Raw genomic sequence first — 18,241 nt, 5'->3', positions numbered from 1 at the left:
GCTGTCAAGGATGTCACCCAGTGGGTGGAAGAGAGGAATCGGGTTTAGTAGCTATGTAGAGATGGGTGTTATCTGTACAACAGTAAACGTGAACGTTGTGTTCAGGGGAAAAAATGACCAAGGGGTAAAAGGGAATGTATAAATAGAATGAGCCCCAGAACAGATCCCTGGGGCACAGCCGTTGGGGCGGGAACTAAATGATTTATCTAAGTAGCTTAATAAACTGAGTAGAGCGTGGTAGATGTGAATGGAACAAGTTGAGGGGTATGTTTGTAATAAAGATGGTAGAGTGTCTTTCTAGGAAGATGGTATGAGAGATTATGTCAAAGGCAGAGGAGGATGGAAAGAAGACCAGTAAGGAGGAGAACGCTGGAGATTTTAGCCGTTTCTGTGCTGTGAAGGGGACGGAAGCCAGACTGGAACCGTTCATTCAAATTTTAACTAGAAAGGTGTTTGAAGTTTTGCTGCAATAGTTTTTTTCAAGACTTTTAAGATGAATGGGAGATCAGAGATGGGGGCGGAAATGAGTGAGGTTGGAGAGGTCTGATCCAGAATTTTTAAAGTGAATAATGTTGGTAAGAAGAGGGGACAGGGAGTGGAGAGAAGCCTTGACCAGAGCTATAGGAAGTGGATTAAGTTGACAGGTTTAGATTTTAGAATTTTGAATTAGAGATTTGGATAACTGAAGGTTGAGTAAATGTGGATGATAAGTGGTGTGGGCCCAGTAGAACTGTGGGAGCTGGATTGGGACTTGGAATTACTACCAAGATTAAATCTTTCTAAAAAGGGATAGTGACTGAATCGTATTAGGGAGGATGCAATGAAAGAGCATGCTATTACAAAACACAGAATAAATGCTTTAAAATGTTTTATATATTACATTCTAGTACATTTACTTAAATTAAAAGTATGATGGCGTCATAAAAATTTGGAATTCTTCGTCATTGAACTGAAAAAAAAAGAATCTGCCATTGTGTTTATATTTTTAAAAGATTTATTCATACATACATACAGACATACAGACAGATATACATACAAACGTACGTGCAGGCAGAGAGGCGGGCGGGCGGCGGGCGGCGTACCGTACATGCAGATGTACCGTACATGCAGACGTACATGCAGACGTACCGTACATGCAGACGTACCGTACATGCAGACATGCATGCAGACATATCAGCCTAACAGTTGGTTTGGAATATGATGTTTTCAGACATTTTCAATGGTTTTAGTTTTTTGAAATTCTTTAAATATCATCAAAATCCATTTTTGTTCAGTTCTCTTCTGTTTTTTATGTTCTCGCATCATTTTTTGTTTTTCACATTGAGGTCCCATAGATTTGAATATTTTCAGTTTTCTCCACTTTGAAACTACATATAAAATATGCACCAAATAAACTGTCCTGAAACCTTATTAAAGGAAACGGCAAAGTGTATTTATCATGGGCATTGTGTGTTTTTCTCCAGTGTGATGGTCAGTACATCCCCTTACCCAGTCTTCAGGGGATCGCAGTGTTAAACATTCCCAGCTATGCAGGTGGAACGAACTTCTGGGGAGGCACCAAAGAGGATGATGTACGTAAATCCACAATGTCTTTTCCTTGCCAATTCGTTTCATTCTGACTTTAAAATAACTTTAGTGCCTTGCTCAATCCTCTGTAGACAGCACAGTTTCCTTCAGGAGAAAAATATATAGATCTTTGCCTACTTAATGAATGGATAGGAGCTTTGTCAACTTCTCTTGTGAAACTGTGTTTGAACAATTATATAGTATATTAAAAGGTTGAAAGTGAGACCTTAGCAGTAAGTGTGCATATTAAGAACTGGTACTCCCATGGTCCTCTGCATGCCTTCCAGTAGATGGGAATAATGTAGGTTGGAGATGTGATATCTGCACTGTTTGGGTCATAGTTCTTCCAATAAGCACCCAAGACTCAATAGCTGCTGCTTAACATCTGTCAGCTGACACGTGAGGTGCAGATTTTGTGCTAAAGTCAAGTTGCAACCTCACCAATCTACTTGCTTTTAACAAGTTCATGCCTCCCTTCAACAGACTGGTGACCTTCGCATAAACTCAGGCTCCTTCCCACTACATGGCGATACTCCAAGTTTTGATGTTTAGTCTTTGTTCATGGATAGGGTTGTTGAGGCACCCACCTTTGACTACTGCCAAAGTTTCAAAGCACCAACCCGTCTGTCTCTTTAAGCTGTACTCAGCTGGAGGCATTTAAGTCACTGTGCAAATTAAATCTGAATCAATCGTGCATTTTAAAAAAATAATTTATTTTTGTAGATCTTCTGTGCTCCATCTTTTGATGACAAGATCCTTGAGGTGGTGGCTGTATTTGGGAGCATGCAGATGGCCATGTCTAGAGTCATCAAGCTGCAGCATCATCGCATTGCACAGGTGAGAAGATCTAGTACTTAAAACTTAAGGTAGAAATGTTGTCAGAAATCTGTTGTGACCCTCTGTCTGAATCAGTGCCGAACAGTGAAGATCACCATCCTCGGTGATGAGGGCGTTCCTATTCAGGTGGATGGTGAGGCCTGGGTCCAGCCGCCTGGAGTAATAAAGATACAGCATAAGAACAGAGCTCAGATGCTCACCAGAGACAGGGTGAGGAGCATCTAAAATTATAAAGTATATTTTAGAATACACAATAAACAAATAAATTGTAATATTGGCTGTGATCTTTCCCCAGGCGTTTGAGAACACACTGAAGTCATGGGAGGACAAGCTGAAGTATGACAAGCCGCCTCTCAGGCCTCACCTCTACTCTCAGCAGTCCGTGGATCTGGCAACAGAGGAAGAGGCCACCCTGGTGCAGAGTTGTGCCAGAGCTGCAGAAGAGCTCATCACAAGGTAAACTAAAATGAAAAATCTGGTCATTGACCTTATAGTAATTTTGAGATTTTAAATTAAGCCCACTCTACTTGTTTTGTTTAATCACAGAATATGTGAGGCTGCAAAGACTAATGGGCTTTTAGAGCAGGAGCTCGCTCACGCTGTCAATGCTGCATCTCATGCTATCAACAAAACTCACCCCAAGTTTCCAGAGGTGAGCTGGGAATTTCAAACAATTGCAAAAGTTCTAAGTCATTGACTGCACAACACTTGTGTTCCCTTTCAGAGCCTGACAAGGAACACAGCCATTGAAGTGTCCAGCACTGTCAAGGCGCTTCATAACGAAACTGAATCGCTTCTGCTGGGTCGAGTCTCCCTGGTGAGTTCAGAGATGAATGTGTTCATAATGTTGATGCTATGCTGCTATAAACACTTCATTACATTACGTTATTCACGTAAACTCAACTTTTTATTTCTTCTTGCAGCAACTGGACCCACCAGAGGAAGAGCAGCTGTCCAATGCTCTGCAGAGTGTGGAGGTTGAACTGGGAAAACTGGGAGATGTCCCCTGGCTTTACTACATCCTGCAGCCTAATGATGAAGAGGTAACAACAATAGAAAGAAAACACACATACCAACAACTTCAGATGGGTGTTCAGAGGTTACCATCCCGCATTAATAACTTTAATTTAGTTCTTTGCTTTTCTACAAGGAAGGAAGTGTAAGAAAATTGTTGTTACAGTTATAAAATATTCCCCTGTAATTTTGTCAGTGCTCTTTAATTTACAGTTTTAAACAAAACTTTAGCGTCATTAAATAAAACATTCAAATTTTAATTCTAATTTAATTGTTAAGCTTCAAAGGATGTCCAGAAAAATGTCTCCTGGTCCATAAAGTAAGAAAAACAAAACTTTCATCATTTCGTTAAGTTATTATCTGATTCCAAAGGATGTCTTATTTTGGAAACTACCGGATTTTATCTACTACCTCTGTTTGTGATGAAGTGTGATGCATGTCAAGTTGCTCACTTGACTTGCAAATAGATCTACTCCATCTAGTTAGGCTTAATAAATTACTGCTAAAGTAATTTAAAGTAATTTAAGCTAAAATTTAAAAACAAAACAAAAAGGTTGTTGGAAAGTTTCTTTGTGCAGAAAAGAGCCAATAGGGAAACAGAAGAAGAGACACAGTTTCAAAGAAAAAGAAAAAGCTGCATTTAACAGACAAAAGCAGGAGATCTACCTGAAATATGGATATGTCCGTGCAGCGGGCTCACTCTGCAAATAATGCAAGCAATTCTTTAATGTTACGAGGATGCTGCTAATAAAGTTGCACACGTTTTGGATTCATGTTTGTTATCTTACTTAGAAAACACTTTTTGTTAATGGTTGCATAATTTTTTATGGTATTGTTTATCTGCCACACCATAAAGGCTAGTCCAGAAAATTATTGTTTGACATTAAACTGATCTGTGGTGCCAAAAAAAGTTGGGACTACTGATCCACGTTAAACCTCCGAAGTGATTTGATCTGGTGTTTTTCAATATTAAATCATGTTCTCCAGCCTTTAATATAGGATTAGGGTAGGGGTTCCCAAATCCAGGCCTTGAGGGCCGGTGTCCTGCATGTTTTCCAACCAACCTGCCATTGAAGCTCCTTACTGGCTAAACACACGTGATCCAGGTAATCAGAAACAAATAAGACAGGGTTTCTGGAAAAGACTGTACCTCGAGGCCCGGATTTGGGTATTTCTGATTAGCATTTTGGATAGGAATGGCAAAATCTGACATTTACAAAACAACTTGTCTACTATACACATTCCTGTCATTTCAACTTCCTGATGAGCACTGTCTGTCCCCTGCTTTACTCTGCTCTTGTAATCTCTCCGTGTAGCTAGCTAGCATTTACCACAGCTTTAAATTTTAGGCAGATCTAGTGCACAGTTGAAAAGCTACATCATTTCAATAACAGCACATCTTCTTATGGTGGATGTGTTTGCTAGCACTCGTTCCTGTTTTGGTGGCCATTTTGAGTCCTCTATGATGTTATAAACTCTGATCTGACAAAGACAGGGGCTATATTCGAATTCCCCCCCTAAAAGACTACCGTATTTTTCACGCTTAAAAGCCTTAATTGAAAAAAAAAAAGACCTGTAATCCAGAGCACCTTACAGTGGGGCAAAAAAGTATTTAGTCAGCCAACAATTGTGCAAGGTCTCCCACTTAAAAAGATAAAAGGTCTGTAACTTTCATCATAGGTATACCTCAACTATGAGGTAAAGTCCTGGCAGCTGCGGAGGTCTTCCGCGGACAGAGAGCGAACAGAGTGAGGTCCTCCTCGACACCCAGAGAGCGGATGGTCGAGCAGACCTATGACCTGGGTGTGGAGAAGGACCTGGTGCTGCCTGCTTGCCCCAGAGAGCCGGGAGTAGAGCTGATCAACTCTGCCCACGCTCTGCTTGCAGAGGTGCTGCAGGGAAAACGCAGCCGCAAGAAAGTGATGAGAATAGAAAAACTTCAGAGTGTTTTAAAAACGCATATACTTTTATATTATCTAATGGGCATATCTGTTTAAGAAAGTGGACAAACCTATTCACCAGCTATTCACAATCTAAGATAAAAACGGCTGATAAGAAAACGCTGATGATCCAGCATTCTAGCAGCAGATAAACGCATCACTTACACACGGATCTTGGTTATGTAAAAAGAGTCTCAAATCCGATTTGTGTGTAAATGCGGTTTTGTGTGTGTGCGTGCAAGTACACAAAGTTACGCACAAAATGTATTGTATAATTTACAGATCAAGAATTATGCACACACAAATCAGATGAGACTATTTTCTTTCCATATGGGAAGGCTTTGATAACAGATCAAAAGATGATCTGAGTAGATCTTTAAAACCAGGTTTGAAACACATCGGAGGGACACTCCCGCTTCAAATGATTGTGTTGAGCCGAAAGGCTCGAGCTTAACATCACTAATTTTTATGAAAAGTAAAGGTTACAGTGTTCCTGTCAAAGTAAAGTGGTTTTAATCCTAAAACAGAATACTGTGTTCACAACCTGTTCTACTTCTTCTTTACCTTGCATTGACTTGATCATTTAAGTTGGCCATTATTTCCACCATTTTTTCGCAACTATATTGCATGCAAAAATGTCTGTGTAAAGGGGATTGAATAGCTAAATGAAAGGCTTTAGGTTCACTGTGTTTATGTGACAGGACCCCTCTCTTGGTTACGGAAAGAGGAACAGTCGCAGCAGTGTGTTTCGTATTGTGCCCAAGTTCAAGAAAGAGAAGGCAGCCAAGAGGACCAGCCCTCAATCAGGTATTGCTGGCCCCCCTTTTCCTTCATTATTGAGCTGATAAGGGCCCAAATAAACTCGAAAAGTGGAATTTAGATTTGAAGCGGGGTTTTTTTTTTTGCACAATAGCAATTACCACGATTATCATTTTCAAAAAACCTTTGTGTTCTGATGTGCAAAAACTTGAAACTTAAGGAAGGTGCTGCCATTCTTTAGTTTTTCCTGATATCTTTCTTTAAAATAGCACTGGTTGCAGAATATTAGCATCAGATTTGTAGTTAAAACGTGGCCTGGAATAGAATTATGGAACCTTCATCCATCTATTGATATCTGAACTGGTGTGGAATGAGCTAGAACTTCCAGCGGTTGACGCAGACTTCCTCCTTGCTGCGCCTGCCTTCACTGTGTTTCAGTGAATTGCATGAAACTTTCCTGATCGCAGAGCTTTTGTGTTATTCCTTCTTCCTCCTCTGCTAGTTGCTGCACCTGCTTTCTTTTCCCTCCTTTCCCCCACAACCTTATACCTTGAGTAATGCCCATCGGTGAAGTTGAACCACCTGTGTGGAATGTTGCGTTGGGTGCTGGGCCTCAGAGGCGCTCTGAGCCTCCTTCTGCTCTATTTTGTGTGTGTTGTTGTGTGGTATGCGTGTGTGTAGTAGAGAGGTGGAGCACAGAGGAGGTGGGCATCTGGCTGGAACAGATGAGTCTGGGGGAGTACAGAGACATCTTCAGTCGACATGACATTCGTGGCTCTGAGCTGCTGCACCTGGAGAGAAGAGACCTGAAGGTACAAACACACACATGTTGACACTGAGTGAATTTGTATGGACTATCTCTGTTAACCCACAGCTTTTTTCTCTGTCTATGGGCTTGTTGGATGTCTCCTTGTTTTTACCCCCTCTCACTCTGTGCTGCATTGCTCTGCTTGGCTTCTACTGTCTGACTGTCTCTTGATAATACTGAGCTGTGATATTCTCTAACACTGCTAAAGGGCAGGGAAGTCTTCTACAGTACAGAATGAAAGAAAAGGTTCAAGGTCAAAAGTTTAAAAAAAGGTTGGCTGGAAATGAACAAAATTTGATGTTGCACTTGAATTAACTTGAAGTTGAACATGAAGTCATCAACATACACAGACAGTCCACGGGAAACTAAAAATAATTGTTTCTTAATTTTTTGTTGTATTAGTGGTAACAAATTTAATAGGCAAAACATTAAATGTGTAAATGTGATATTGTATGAAGATAACTCAAAAGAAATTTCTTTAATTCTTTTTATTGGCTTATTTCAAGCATTAAAACTGAGGAAAAATGGAAAAATCTATGTTTTGTAATACAAAAATTACAAAACATAGATATATCATATAAATTAATATATATAATAATATTTAATGGTTTAAATGTATCATGTATTGTATGGATAAATACTAATATTTCCATTTTATAATTAAGTCATTATAATTGAATTGTTTACATGTGTATGTGGATATATGCACGTGTTCATTTTCCAATCAATTTCTGCCTGATTATCCTAAGTTTAAATGCTTAAATATATATTTCTATTGTTTTTCTTCTTTAGTTATATTTTTGTTTTGATTGCTTGAAATAAACAAATTCTGAATCAAAAAGTGATTAGAAAATAAAGGAAATAAACAAAGATGAAAGAATATGATGACATCTTCTTAAAAGTGTAATTACTCATAATCATAAAAAGATGTTGCAGTTATACATACACATAAGACACATTAGCTTCATCAAGTATTTTGATTGACAAATAGAGTTTGATTTGCTGCTGGAAAGGATGTTAGAGGAAGTGAATGTATTTGATCCCACCCCTATTGTGAGATTATAATCTTTCATTGTGTATTAAAGAAAAGGTTTCATGTTTTGGTTTTTTGCAAAAATGACTGTTTTTATTTTGAAAATCAAAAATTCCATCATGAACTGTCTATATAGCAGTTATTAATCCCAGCCGTGACTTTTTCGTGTGGAGTTGACATGTTTTCCATGTGCATGTGAGGATTTTCTTTATGCACTTCCTACAAAAAATGAGAAATAAATTGAGTTGTGACTCTCTAAAAAGTATGTGGGTCTGCCATGGACTGACATCCTGTCTCAGGTGTATCCTACGATAGCTGGGATAGGCTCCAGTGACCCTCCTGTAGATACCCTATCGATACTCAAATAAGTTATTGATCCTGACATCTGCTGCTGTTACTGGCAAATAAAGCATCACATTGTACAACAAAGAAACACTTAATGTAGAGATTTAAAAAAACAAAAGTATTATCAGACAGCACTGGGAACAGACAATGACTTGGGTGTCCTGAGAGATGTTGAGGTGCATTGGGTTATATCATTTGTTTTAGTGTCACAAATGCAGTCAGGCACAGTTATTGTCTCCATTTGCTCCAATTCATTGTCTGGTTCCTGCCTTTACCAATCAGGTTATGAATGAGTGTTAAATGTTACAACTTTGACTGGAATAGTGAATGTGAACACTTCGCATATTTAAAGAAATAGATAAGGCAAAACAGTAACTACGGAGGCGAGTGCAGGCAGGTTGGAGCGGTTGGAGGAAAGTGTCAGGAGTGTTGTGTGACAGAAGAGTGCCAGCAAGACTCAAAGGAAAGGTGTACAAGACAGTGGTGAGACCAGCTCTGCTCTATGGGTTAGAGACGGTAGCAGTGAGACAGAGACAACAGGCTGAGATGGAGGTAGCGGAGATGAAGATGTTGAGGTTCTCCTTAGGAGTGACCAGGTTAGACAGGATAAGGAACGAGTACATCAGAGGGACGGCTCATGTTGCCTGTGTTAGCGACAAAGTCAGAGAAGCCAGACTGAGATGGTTTGGACACGTTCAGAGGAGGGATAGTGGATATATTGGTAGAAGGATGTTGGAGATGGAGCTGCCTGGCAGGAGGGCAAGAGGACGGCCAAAGAGGAGATACATGGATGTCTTAACAGAGGACATGAAGTTGGCTAATGTTAGGGTAGAAGATGTCCATGATAGAGTGAGGTGGAAAAGGATGATTCGCTGTGGCGACCCCTGATGGGAAAAGCCGAAAGAGAAAGAAGAAAACAGTAACTACTGTGTTGACTTCTTAAGATCAGTTTTAAAACTATTATGACTAATTATTACCATTATTTCTAGTGCATATTCCAAAAATAAATAGCTGTTTCTTAGAGTGCTTAAAACCATGTCTATTATAAGTGGACAGTAACTGTGAGAACAAGCTCAATAGTCCGTGCAATTTCCACTTTCTGTGGCGACACGAGCCATTTCTACAGCCTTTCTTTCCTAATAGTTGTCACATAAAATTCTGGAATTGGCCATTTCCTGGGTATAACACATTTGCAATCTGAATCTCAGCAAATTCAGTTAAGACCAGTTTCGGTTTATATATTTAGTCAGTCACCAATTTTTCAAGTACTCCCTCTTAAAAAGATGAGAGACGCCTGTAATTTTCACCATAGTTATACCTCAAATATGTTTCATTGTCTGATTTTTAAAGAATTTATTTGTAATTTTTGGTAGAAAATAAGTATTTGGTCACCTACAAACAAACAAGATTTCTGGCTCTCACAAACCTGTAACTTCTTCTGTGAGAGGATCATCTGTCCTCCACACATTACCTGTTTTAATGGCACCTGTTTGAACTTGTTATCTATATAAAATATACCTGTCAACAAAGAGACGTACTCTAAAATCCACTATGGCCTAGACCAAAGAGCTCTGAAATGACACCAGAAGTCAAATTGTTTACCAACACCAGGCTAGAAGGACTGAATCTGCAATAGATTAGCAGCTTGGTGTGAAGAAATCAAGTGGAAATGACAGACACACAAGACCACTGATAATCTCCTTCCATCTGGAGCTCCCCGCAAGATCTCACCCCATGAGGTGAAAATGATCACAAGAACAGTGAGCAAAAATCCTAGAACCACACAGGGGACCTAGTGAATGACCTGCAGAGAGCTGGGACCAAAGTAACACAGGTTACTACCATCAGTTACACACTTTACCATCAGGGACCCTACTCCTGCAGATGTGTTCCCCTGCTAAAGCAAAAGAGGATTTGGAGACTGTCATATGATCAGATGAAACCAAAATAGAACTTTTTGGTAAGAACTCTACTCATCATGTTTGAAGGAGGAAGCTGAGTTCCATCCAGAGAACACCATACCTTTAGTAAAGAATGTGGTTTGGGGCTGTTTTTCAGCAAAGGGACCAGAACGACTGATCCATGTAAAGGAAAGAATTGTCAGATTTAGACTGAAAACCTTTCCATTAGTTAAGTGCACTAAAGATTAAATGTGCTAGAGTAACGAAGGAGTGGTTTCGTTAGAAGCATTTCAAGGTCCTAGAGGGTCTTAGCCAGTCTCCAGATCTCAACCTCACAGAAAGTCTGTCGAGGGAGTTAAAAGTCTGTGTTGCCCAGCGACAGCCCTAAAACATCACTGCTCTAGAGAAGACCTGCATGGAGGAATGGGCCAAAATACCAGCAACAGTTTGTGAAATCCTTGTGAAGACTTACAGAAAACATTTGACTGCTGTCATTGCCAGCAAATAGTATATAACAAAGTAGTGAGTTGAACTTTTGTTATTGACCAAATACTTATTTTCCACCATAATTTACAAATAAATTCTTTAAAGATCAGACAGATTTTTTCTGGATTTTTATTCTCATTTTGTCTCTCATGGTTGAGGTATACCTATGATGACAATTACAGGCCTCTCTCATCTTTTTAAGTAGGAGAATTTGCACAATTGGTTGCTGACTAAATACTTTTTTGCCCCTCTACAGATCAAATCTATCGCCAGAAGAGAGAATTGCTGTCTTATTGGGATTTAATAACAACATTTTGGGGGCCGTAGTTTAAGCATTTCAACAAAAAATAGCTTAGATGCTCCTGTTAGTCAAAGTTGTATGCTAAGAACAGTTGCAGATCAAAGATCAAACCGAAAAGCTAAGGGAAAACGGAGGAGCTTGATACTTGTGTCAATGGCAGTCTGACAGGTGGAGCTCAGTTGTGAACTGTGCTACCTCCCTTTCTCATGATCACATACGCCATAGTCATAGATGATAGTAGACTTTAAGAGGATCAAGTCCTCATCCTCTTCTGACATTGTCATGAGAAAGAGTGGACTTTGTGGATACATGCTAGCACCTCATTGTGTTACTATGGACAATATGCTGAACTGATCTACCAACACCAAGGTCATCTACAAGAAGACCCAGAGCCAGCTTTACATAAAATAAATAACAATAAAATTAGAATAAAAACAATAATCATAATAAGAGCCTCTCAGCACACATACACATTGTACAAAAACAAACAGGCACCTGTCAATAAATCAATATAAAAATTAAGGAAGTTTAAAACCAACTTAAAAGCAAAGATTAAAAAGATAGCTTTTATGTTTTTCTTAAAACCCTCCACAAACGAGACCCTCACATCCTCAGGCAGTTAATTCCACAGGTGAGCTCAACCGTGCTGTAACCACCTCTGTTACAACACTATGTGAATGAACATTCTGCACCTATATCACACTTATATCACACAAAACTACAGTTTTACATCTGGATCCATCAAAAATCTTTGCAATGCGTATCCCCAAAAATCCCACATGAAGACTGGAACGTACACTCTTTTATGTTTTATTTAGGGATATGTGTAAATACTTAGAGCGAGTGTGGTATGCTAATCTGATGTTCATTAACTAGCATAGGATAATCTCGAATATTCTTAAAAATAACACCTCTTAAAACTACTTATGAACAATAGAGCAAATATATTTTGTGTAAAGATCCACTCCAATGAAAATTGTGTTTTTGGTGTTTTTATCATGCCGTTTAGAAAATTAAGCTCAAAATTACATTTCTGAGCATTTCCTTATATGAATCGTTGTGTATCAGGAGCAGACAAAAAAAGCTGTTTTTTTTAAAGAAAAAAAGCAATTTTTTTATACATTCATTTGTTTGTTTGTTTTTTCAGGATCTGGGTATCTCGAAGGTGGGTCATATGAAGAGAATTCTCCAGGGAACCAAGGAGTTGGCAAAGGCCTCCATGGTTGACCTTTAACTTGGGAGAGAACGGCTGCTACAGACGGGAGAGAAGCACCCCTTTTTTCATGTGACTGAACCTGTTTGGGAGTACTGAGTAAGAGGAGCCTGGCATTCAAGGGGAATTTCTATTTTTTCTATCTTTCTGCTGGGAAACTTTTTTGAGGCTGTAAAACAAGACAGATTGTGTGAATGTGTGCGAGTTTGTGCCAAAATTATATAGTGACAAAAGCTAAGGGGAGTCCTGGATCCTGATAACAACAAAAGCCATTTATAACTTCAGAGCCGTTCACAGCACACAATCACATGCAACCAACTTAACTGAAGAATAGTTGTTGGAATTACAAATTAGTAGCAAAACAAAAACTTCCAACAGTGTTTACTTTAGCAGGGTGAGCTGCAAATGCAATAAAGCATTCGGGCAGCATCGTGATTTCCTCATAAAAGAACATTTGCATCATCGTCAGTGTGAAAGCTGTGCTTTGTTGTCATCTTAAGTAACTTAAATTGCATGGTCAGAGCCATGATTTCTTTGCATGCAAGAATTAAGCTTGGACAAGTTTTACACGACTAAGGTATAACGATGTAATTTATTATTCCTGAAAGCTTTTTTTTGTCCAAAGCCAATGTTTTTGTTGTTAAGGTGTAATTTATTTGGTTGCATGACAATGACATGTCAAGTCTTCCTGTCAAGTGCCAGTTTTTTTAGTCATGTAGTGTTTTTAAATGTTTTATAGGTAGAACAACGACAGTCTTGATGAGGTTTGATTACATGATATTAGGGGCTTTAAGTTGGAACTTTGTGGATGTGAAGGCTAGGACCGCAGGTTATATAAATAGCACAATGATAAACCACATGGAGAAGGGTTGCCATTAAAGCGGAAAACATGCAAACTGAAAATGATTATTTATTAACAATTTGTAGAGTGCAGGTAAAGGTTTTGTAGCTGTCATGAACCAGCTAAAAATGATAGTTTTTAGCTTTTACTTGAGCCTTTTGAGATTAGATGCTTATTTTACATGATCAGAAAGACTGCTCCAGTTTTAGCACCATGTTTGGTCCAGACTCTGGGTACCAGCAGGAGGCCTGTCCCTGAGCTTCCCTGAGCATGTCAGAGATCTGCTCTGGCGCTAAGCTTTGGTGAGGCTTGGGTACAAGTTGAGACAATAATTATGATTTCTCTGAGCGACAGGTAGCCAGTCCAAAGACCTGAAGACAGGACAGATGTGACCGTACTTCCTGGTTTTAGTTCGGACCCGAGCAGAAGCATTCTGGATGAACTGCAGCTGCTTTTCATCAACTTTCATTAGTCTTGTAAGCAGACCTTTTGTCTGATAGAGATGAAAAAAGCAGAATTCTGTTCTTTAAGTCAACTGACAAAGAATAATCTGTATATAAGTTTGGAGGTCGGTTTTATGAGATTAAAACAGTTAAATATTATTCTTTCTGAGATGGAAACAAGTGTAGTTCTTGCTGGGATTAAGTGCCAACCACAAATATTGCAAGTTAAGGTTTTAACAGTTCTGGTGTGAATACTCTTGACAGTTACTTCTTTGCCCCATTGTGCACTTAGGTGGTCATCTCAGCATAGTGCCCTTTTTGCAATTCAACACAATCGTTAACATGATTGCAAACTGCAAAGATGTGTGGGTTTTCAGAATTTGTCAGAGCCCTGGATCTGTAGCCTGCATCGTGTTGTTCAAATGTAGCTTCAATTAATAACTATGATGCTGATAAAACACAACTTCTACCTGTTTGGATTAACGATGTTGACATGGTATATTTCTATGTCAGATGCTGATCTGTATACATATTTTCATTTCACATGCAGTATCCATCTGTTTGCAGACAATTTTTTGGCTTTGTAAAACTAATACGTTTGTTGTTTGCTGACACGGTGTTGACAGTGCACATATTAGATTATGCATATTACACCTTAACAGTTATGGGTTTTTTTATCAGTTATATGTGATGGCCTTGTGGTATTTTAGAGATGGTGCAATATTTGAGCTTTTATTTTGATACTTTGAGGTAAATGTTTGTAGAAAAGTAGTTTCTCAGTGTGAAAAACAAAATACTAATTTTTCTGCATTTATAGTTATTAAAGTTTAAAGATTTTAAGGGTTGGACCATTAACCACACTACAGTTTGTCATTACCTTTACTCCTTAATGCTTCCAAGGTGCTTCCAAGGTAATTTTAATGAATACAGTTGAGCAGACGTAACTGTTGTGACTGTAGCAACTTTTTGTGTGCATTTGGTGTTTACATCAGCGGTGATGTGTAATCCTATGTTATGCAATCAAAGCATGTAAGTGAATTCTATCTGAACTTTTTTCCTTTTTTTATTGTATTTGGTCTTAAAATGAATCACAAACCTCCTCAGGTGAACGACAACATTGTCATGTATTTATAAAAGTTCTCTACTCCCATATAAATGAAGATGAACACATTTGCTAAACCACCATGTTGTTGGTATGCTACATTTGTAAAACCACAGGAATCTTAGATAAGCAATATTTTTGGAGTTTTACATGTTGTTGTTCACCAAGTGAAAAACAATCAAAAAGTTATACTTTCCAGGGCTTGACATCAAAGTTTCCCACCTAGTAAAACTTCACTGTTTGGAGAACCTTTAGCAAACGTAAGAGATAGATTGCAGGTTCTACATTCTATGACGTAAACCTGCATAACAGAACACTGAGAAAAAAGACGGAAATCTGATAAACGTATTTTAAAAGATTGCTTTTGAAATGTCGTCATTTATCTGAACCACGAGAAATTGCCTAAAAGGAAACAAGGAAACTAATCTGAAGTTTTTCTGTGTTTTTCTTTTTTGTTTGTGTGACACTATGGGAATATAATGACTCCTGTCTTTCACTGGTTTCTTTTCCCTCTGTCCTTAGATCTAACTGAATAAAATGCTCAAAGCATGCACCAGACAGAGCATGTGCTGTTCAAGGAAAGCCAGTGTTTCACTGAAGCAAGAGTCAGACAACAAACTTTTTCCAGATTTGAATCAGTTTGTTCCAGTGACATGCGGTGAAGTTGATGGCTGGTGAGGCACTGACTCCTCTGGAGGCAGATTTACAATGAAAGAACTAAATATTTCACTATTCATCCAACAGCAGGTAACAGCATATAAAATACACACAAGAAGATATTTGTCCGACAGAGAATATTTCTTTTATAGACATGGATAGAACACTCTTCTTGTGTATAAATTATTATTATAACTGTAAACGAATTAAAGTATACAGATTTCATTTTTACCTTCATTGACTATTTCTGGTGTTTTTGCAACTTCAAATTCTGGTGCTTTAATCAGTGTTATCAAATGTTGTTTGTAAAAATGATCATAAGAATAATTCTTTTATGTCTAAAATTTAGTTTTCAAATACTTACATTATTTTCCACTTACTCCCATGTTATTTTTAAAAAAACAAAAAATTGAAAACTATGCTTGGCGTTACTTTTTGAGTCCAGGCGCCAATCCTTCTCCACAAAAAACTCTATGATCCTGTTGTAAAAGTCTTCCTTATTTTCCTTTAGTTTAATGAGTATCCCCCTGTCAATGGAGATTATGGCCAATGAAGAAAGATGTCCTTAGTTAGTTCTGTTTCTACTGCACCAGTAAAGCTACAAAGCAGCTGTCAGCTCACATCTGCCCCCCAGAGAGGCTTGCCTCACCTGCAGCCTTTTCTTCACTCTTACAGTCAGCGTTCTGACTGCACGTCTCTGTTAAAATTGAGTCCTGCAGTCAAACAAAGGCGAAGCGCTCGGGAGCCTCACCTGGAGTTTCCGCTCCGTCTGTGATCGCGCGACACTCAAATTCTGCGATTTTAACCTCAGACACTGTGGAAAACGTGTCGAGTCAACTGAAAATGTATCTTTAACACGGATCAGTGGAAAATTAGATTTACTTAATGTACTTTTTTTCTATTTTATCACAAGGACCAGTGAGCCCGAGCCTCACTTGCCTCACCTGACCAGACGTCACTGGTTTGTTCCATAGACTTGGAGAGTCAAACCAAAGGAAGGCCCCACTACCACATCAAAGGTTTTAGACAGGAAGTCCTTTGGTAAACTAACCAACCAAGCCGGGTTATTCCGTAAAAGAGTAGTAATGGTAGTCTCTCCCAATTCAAAGATTAAGCAGTTATACATGGCAATCTGTGCCAACCAGTTTCATTGTTCATTGTTGTTTCATTTGGATCATTGACTCATTAACTCTGACACTACAGTTGGGGTGATAAGAGCTCTAGCAAGAAAAGCATAAAGGTGGGAATGTGCACAGCCACATGATTATTCTGATCGTGTTGAAAACGTATCATCACTTAGTATGAATGAGGAGTCAATGATTAATGGATACGCGTTATAAGCTCTTTGCGCGTGTGGAAAAGCGCAGAAAAATCCATTACTATTATTATTATTATAAGGTTCAGACAGGGTCACATCTATAACATTCCCATAGTTTGACACAAAACAGATGTTACGAAAAAAGAAATGTAAAAATTGTTATTTTTGTAATAGCGGCCAATGAAAGCTGCATTATCATTTTCACAGTTAAAACTCTTCAAAAATTTGTTATCAGGGCCATGCACAGGCATGCATTATTATTATTTCTGCGCTATTCCCAGTCCTAGAAGATGAATCATGCTGACAGTGAGTTCATTTTACTTCAGTAGACCACATCAGATGCATGTGTGCTGTTTGCCTGCTGTGTTCTCCAGAGGTATTTGAAAGTAATGCATCAAACTGCATTGTTTTCAAATTTAATGAAGTCCTGGCAATAATCTTTAGTTTAGGAACTCAGTAAATGTGATCATCAAATTGATGAGACATTAATTTGTTTACATTATCCTTACAATGGCACAATTTTCATGTATAGATAGATGATAGATAAGACACTTTTTGTGTATCTATTGTCTAAAATTAAATAATATACCACGTATTGTGTATTTAATGGAATATAATGTTAAAAATGTAATCTGCACTACTATCTGTAGTACTAATTTTGGTAAATTAGTTGGCAATTTTATGACTACTATAATTGACTGTTTTCTGTGCCTTTCTTTTTGTTCAAATGCATGGTTAGCTATTTATTACAACTTGGGATCACTGAGATGTGTATTTTTGTATTTTGGAATTATATGGTTCATTCCTTTTTTGGTGTACATTTTAAGGGTACCTTAAAACAGGTTACCTATTCATATTTCTCTTCTTCAATAAAAATAAAAAAGAAATGAAGTTTGTTTTTTGTTCTGATTTGTTTAATAAAATATTCAGAATAATTCAACTTTGAATGTAAAGTGCATTCTTAGGTGCACACATTTATAATAAAAGACTAAAAGGAAATAAAGTGCACCCATCATTTTGACTAACATCACATCTAAGAGAGGCTCTCCTTTTGCTTTCAACCCTTCTGTTGGATCACCTACCGTAGGGGTGTCAAACTCCAGGCCTCAAGAGCTGGCCTCTTGCTGGTTTTCCAGAAATCCTGCCTTATCTGCCCGCTGATTACCAGGATCAGGTATGTTTAGCCAATAAGGAGCTTCATGGCAGGTTTGTTGGAACACATGTAGGACATTGGCCCTCCAGAAATGGATTTGGGCACCCCTAACCTACCGTAATCTGGGAAATAAAAAAACTACGATTAACATCTGTTTCAAAATGAAAGAATTTGATTATATTGATTTTGGTAAATATCCTTTGGGTTGAGGCACAGTGGGTTTGTTTTATTGTAACGTAAAAACGACCAAATGCCATCACAGTGGACAGCACACATGTGATGTATGAACTCACTTGTTTGAGGGTTTTGATGTTTGTCAAGATTCAGTTTAAGGAAGGAGGGGATCAAATGGGATTAGGGAGGAAATCACATAGCAGATAATGTTGCAAGCAGTAAGTCAACAGTTTAGTTTAAGGTATCGGGCAGTAGTGACAGAAGAAGAAGCGTGAGCACTGATGTCATCGCCCCGCTTTCTCCCTGGAACTGCTGCCTGGAAATGAATTATGCGACAGTTTTTGCGCGGC

The 18,241-nt window shown here is 38.5% G+C and overlaps 1 protein-coding gene across 11 annotated transcripts in view; it reads left to right on the top strand.

The window, feature by feature from the left end:
• The window catches only part of dgkh (diacylglycerol kinase, eta), a 95,486-nt gene extending 78,031 nt beyond the window's left edge, over nucleotides 1-17,455 (top strand). For 4 of the 11 annotated variants that reach the window (XM_078939811.1, XM_078939817.1, XM_004081627.5 and 1 more), the window contains 10 exons: nucleotides 1,464-1,571; nucleotides 2,290-2,403; nucleotides 2,479-2,613; nucleotides 2,699-2,859; nucleotides 2,950-3,055; nucleotides 3,128-3,220; nucleotides 3,327-3,446; nucleotides 6,059-6,164; nucleotides 6,798-6,928; nucleotides 12,138-17,455. In XM_078939811.1, the coding sequence (XP_078795937.1) occupies nucleotides 1,464-1,571; nucleotides 2,290-2,403; nucleotides 2,479-2,613; nucleotides 2,699-2,859; nucleotides 2,950-3,055; nucleotides 3,128-3,220; nucleotides 3,327-3,446; nucleotides 6,059-6,164; nucleotides 6,798-6,928; nucleotides 12,138-12,224 (1,161 nt within the window). In that variant the 3' untranslated portion in view covers nucleotides 12,225-17,455. Of the gene's footprint in view, nucleotides 1-1,463; nucleotides 1,572-2,289; nucleotides 2,404-2,478; nucleotides 2,614-2,698; nucleotides 2,860-2,949; nucleotides 3,056-3,127; nucleotides 3,221-3,326; nucleotides 3,447-6,036; nucleotides 6,165-6,797; nucleotides 6,929-12,137 lie in introns of all 11 variants that reach the window. The other 7 variants (XM_078939814.1, XM_078939818.1, XM_078939815.1 and 4 more) reach the window with 5 other exon arrangements.
• Nucleotides 17,456-18,241: the final 786 nt, after the last annotated feature.

This window comes from Oryzias latipes, chromosome 21, assembly GCF_053564925.1.
Source record: "Oryzias latipes strain Hd-rR chromosome 21, Olatipes_Hd-rR_3.1".
NCBI lineage: Eukaryota > Metazoa > Chordata > Actinopteri > Beloniformes > Adrianichthyidae > Oryzias > Oryzias latipes.
The sequence above is the reverse complement of the archived record's forward strand: the minus strand, read 5'-3'. Positions and strand labels throughout refer to the sequence as shown.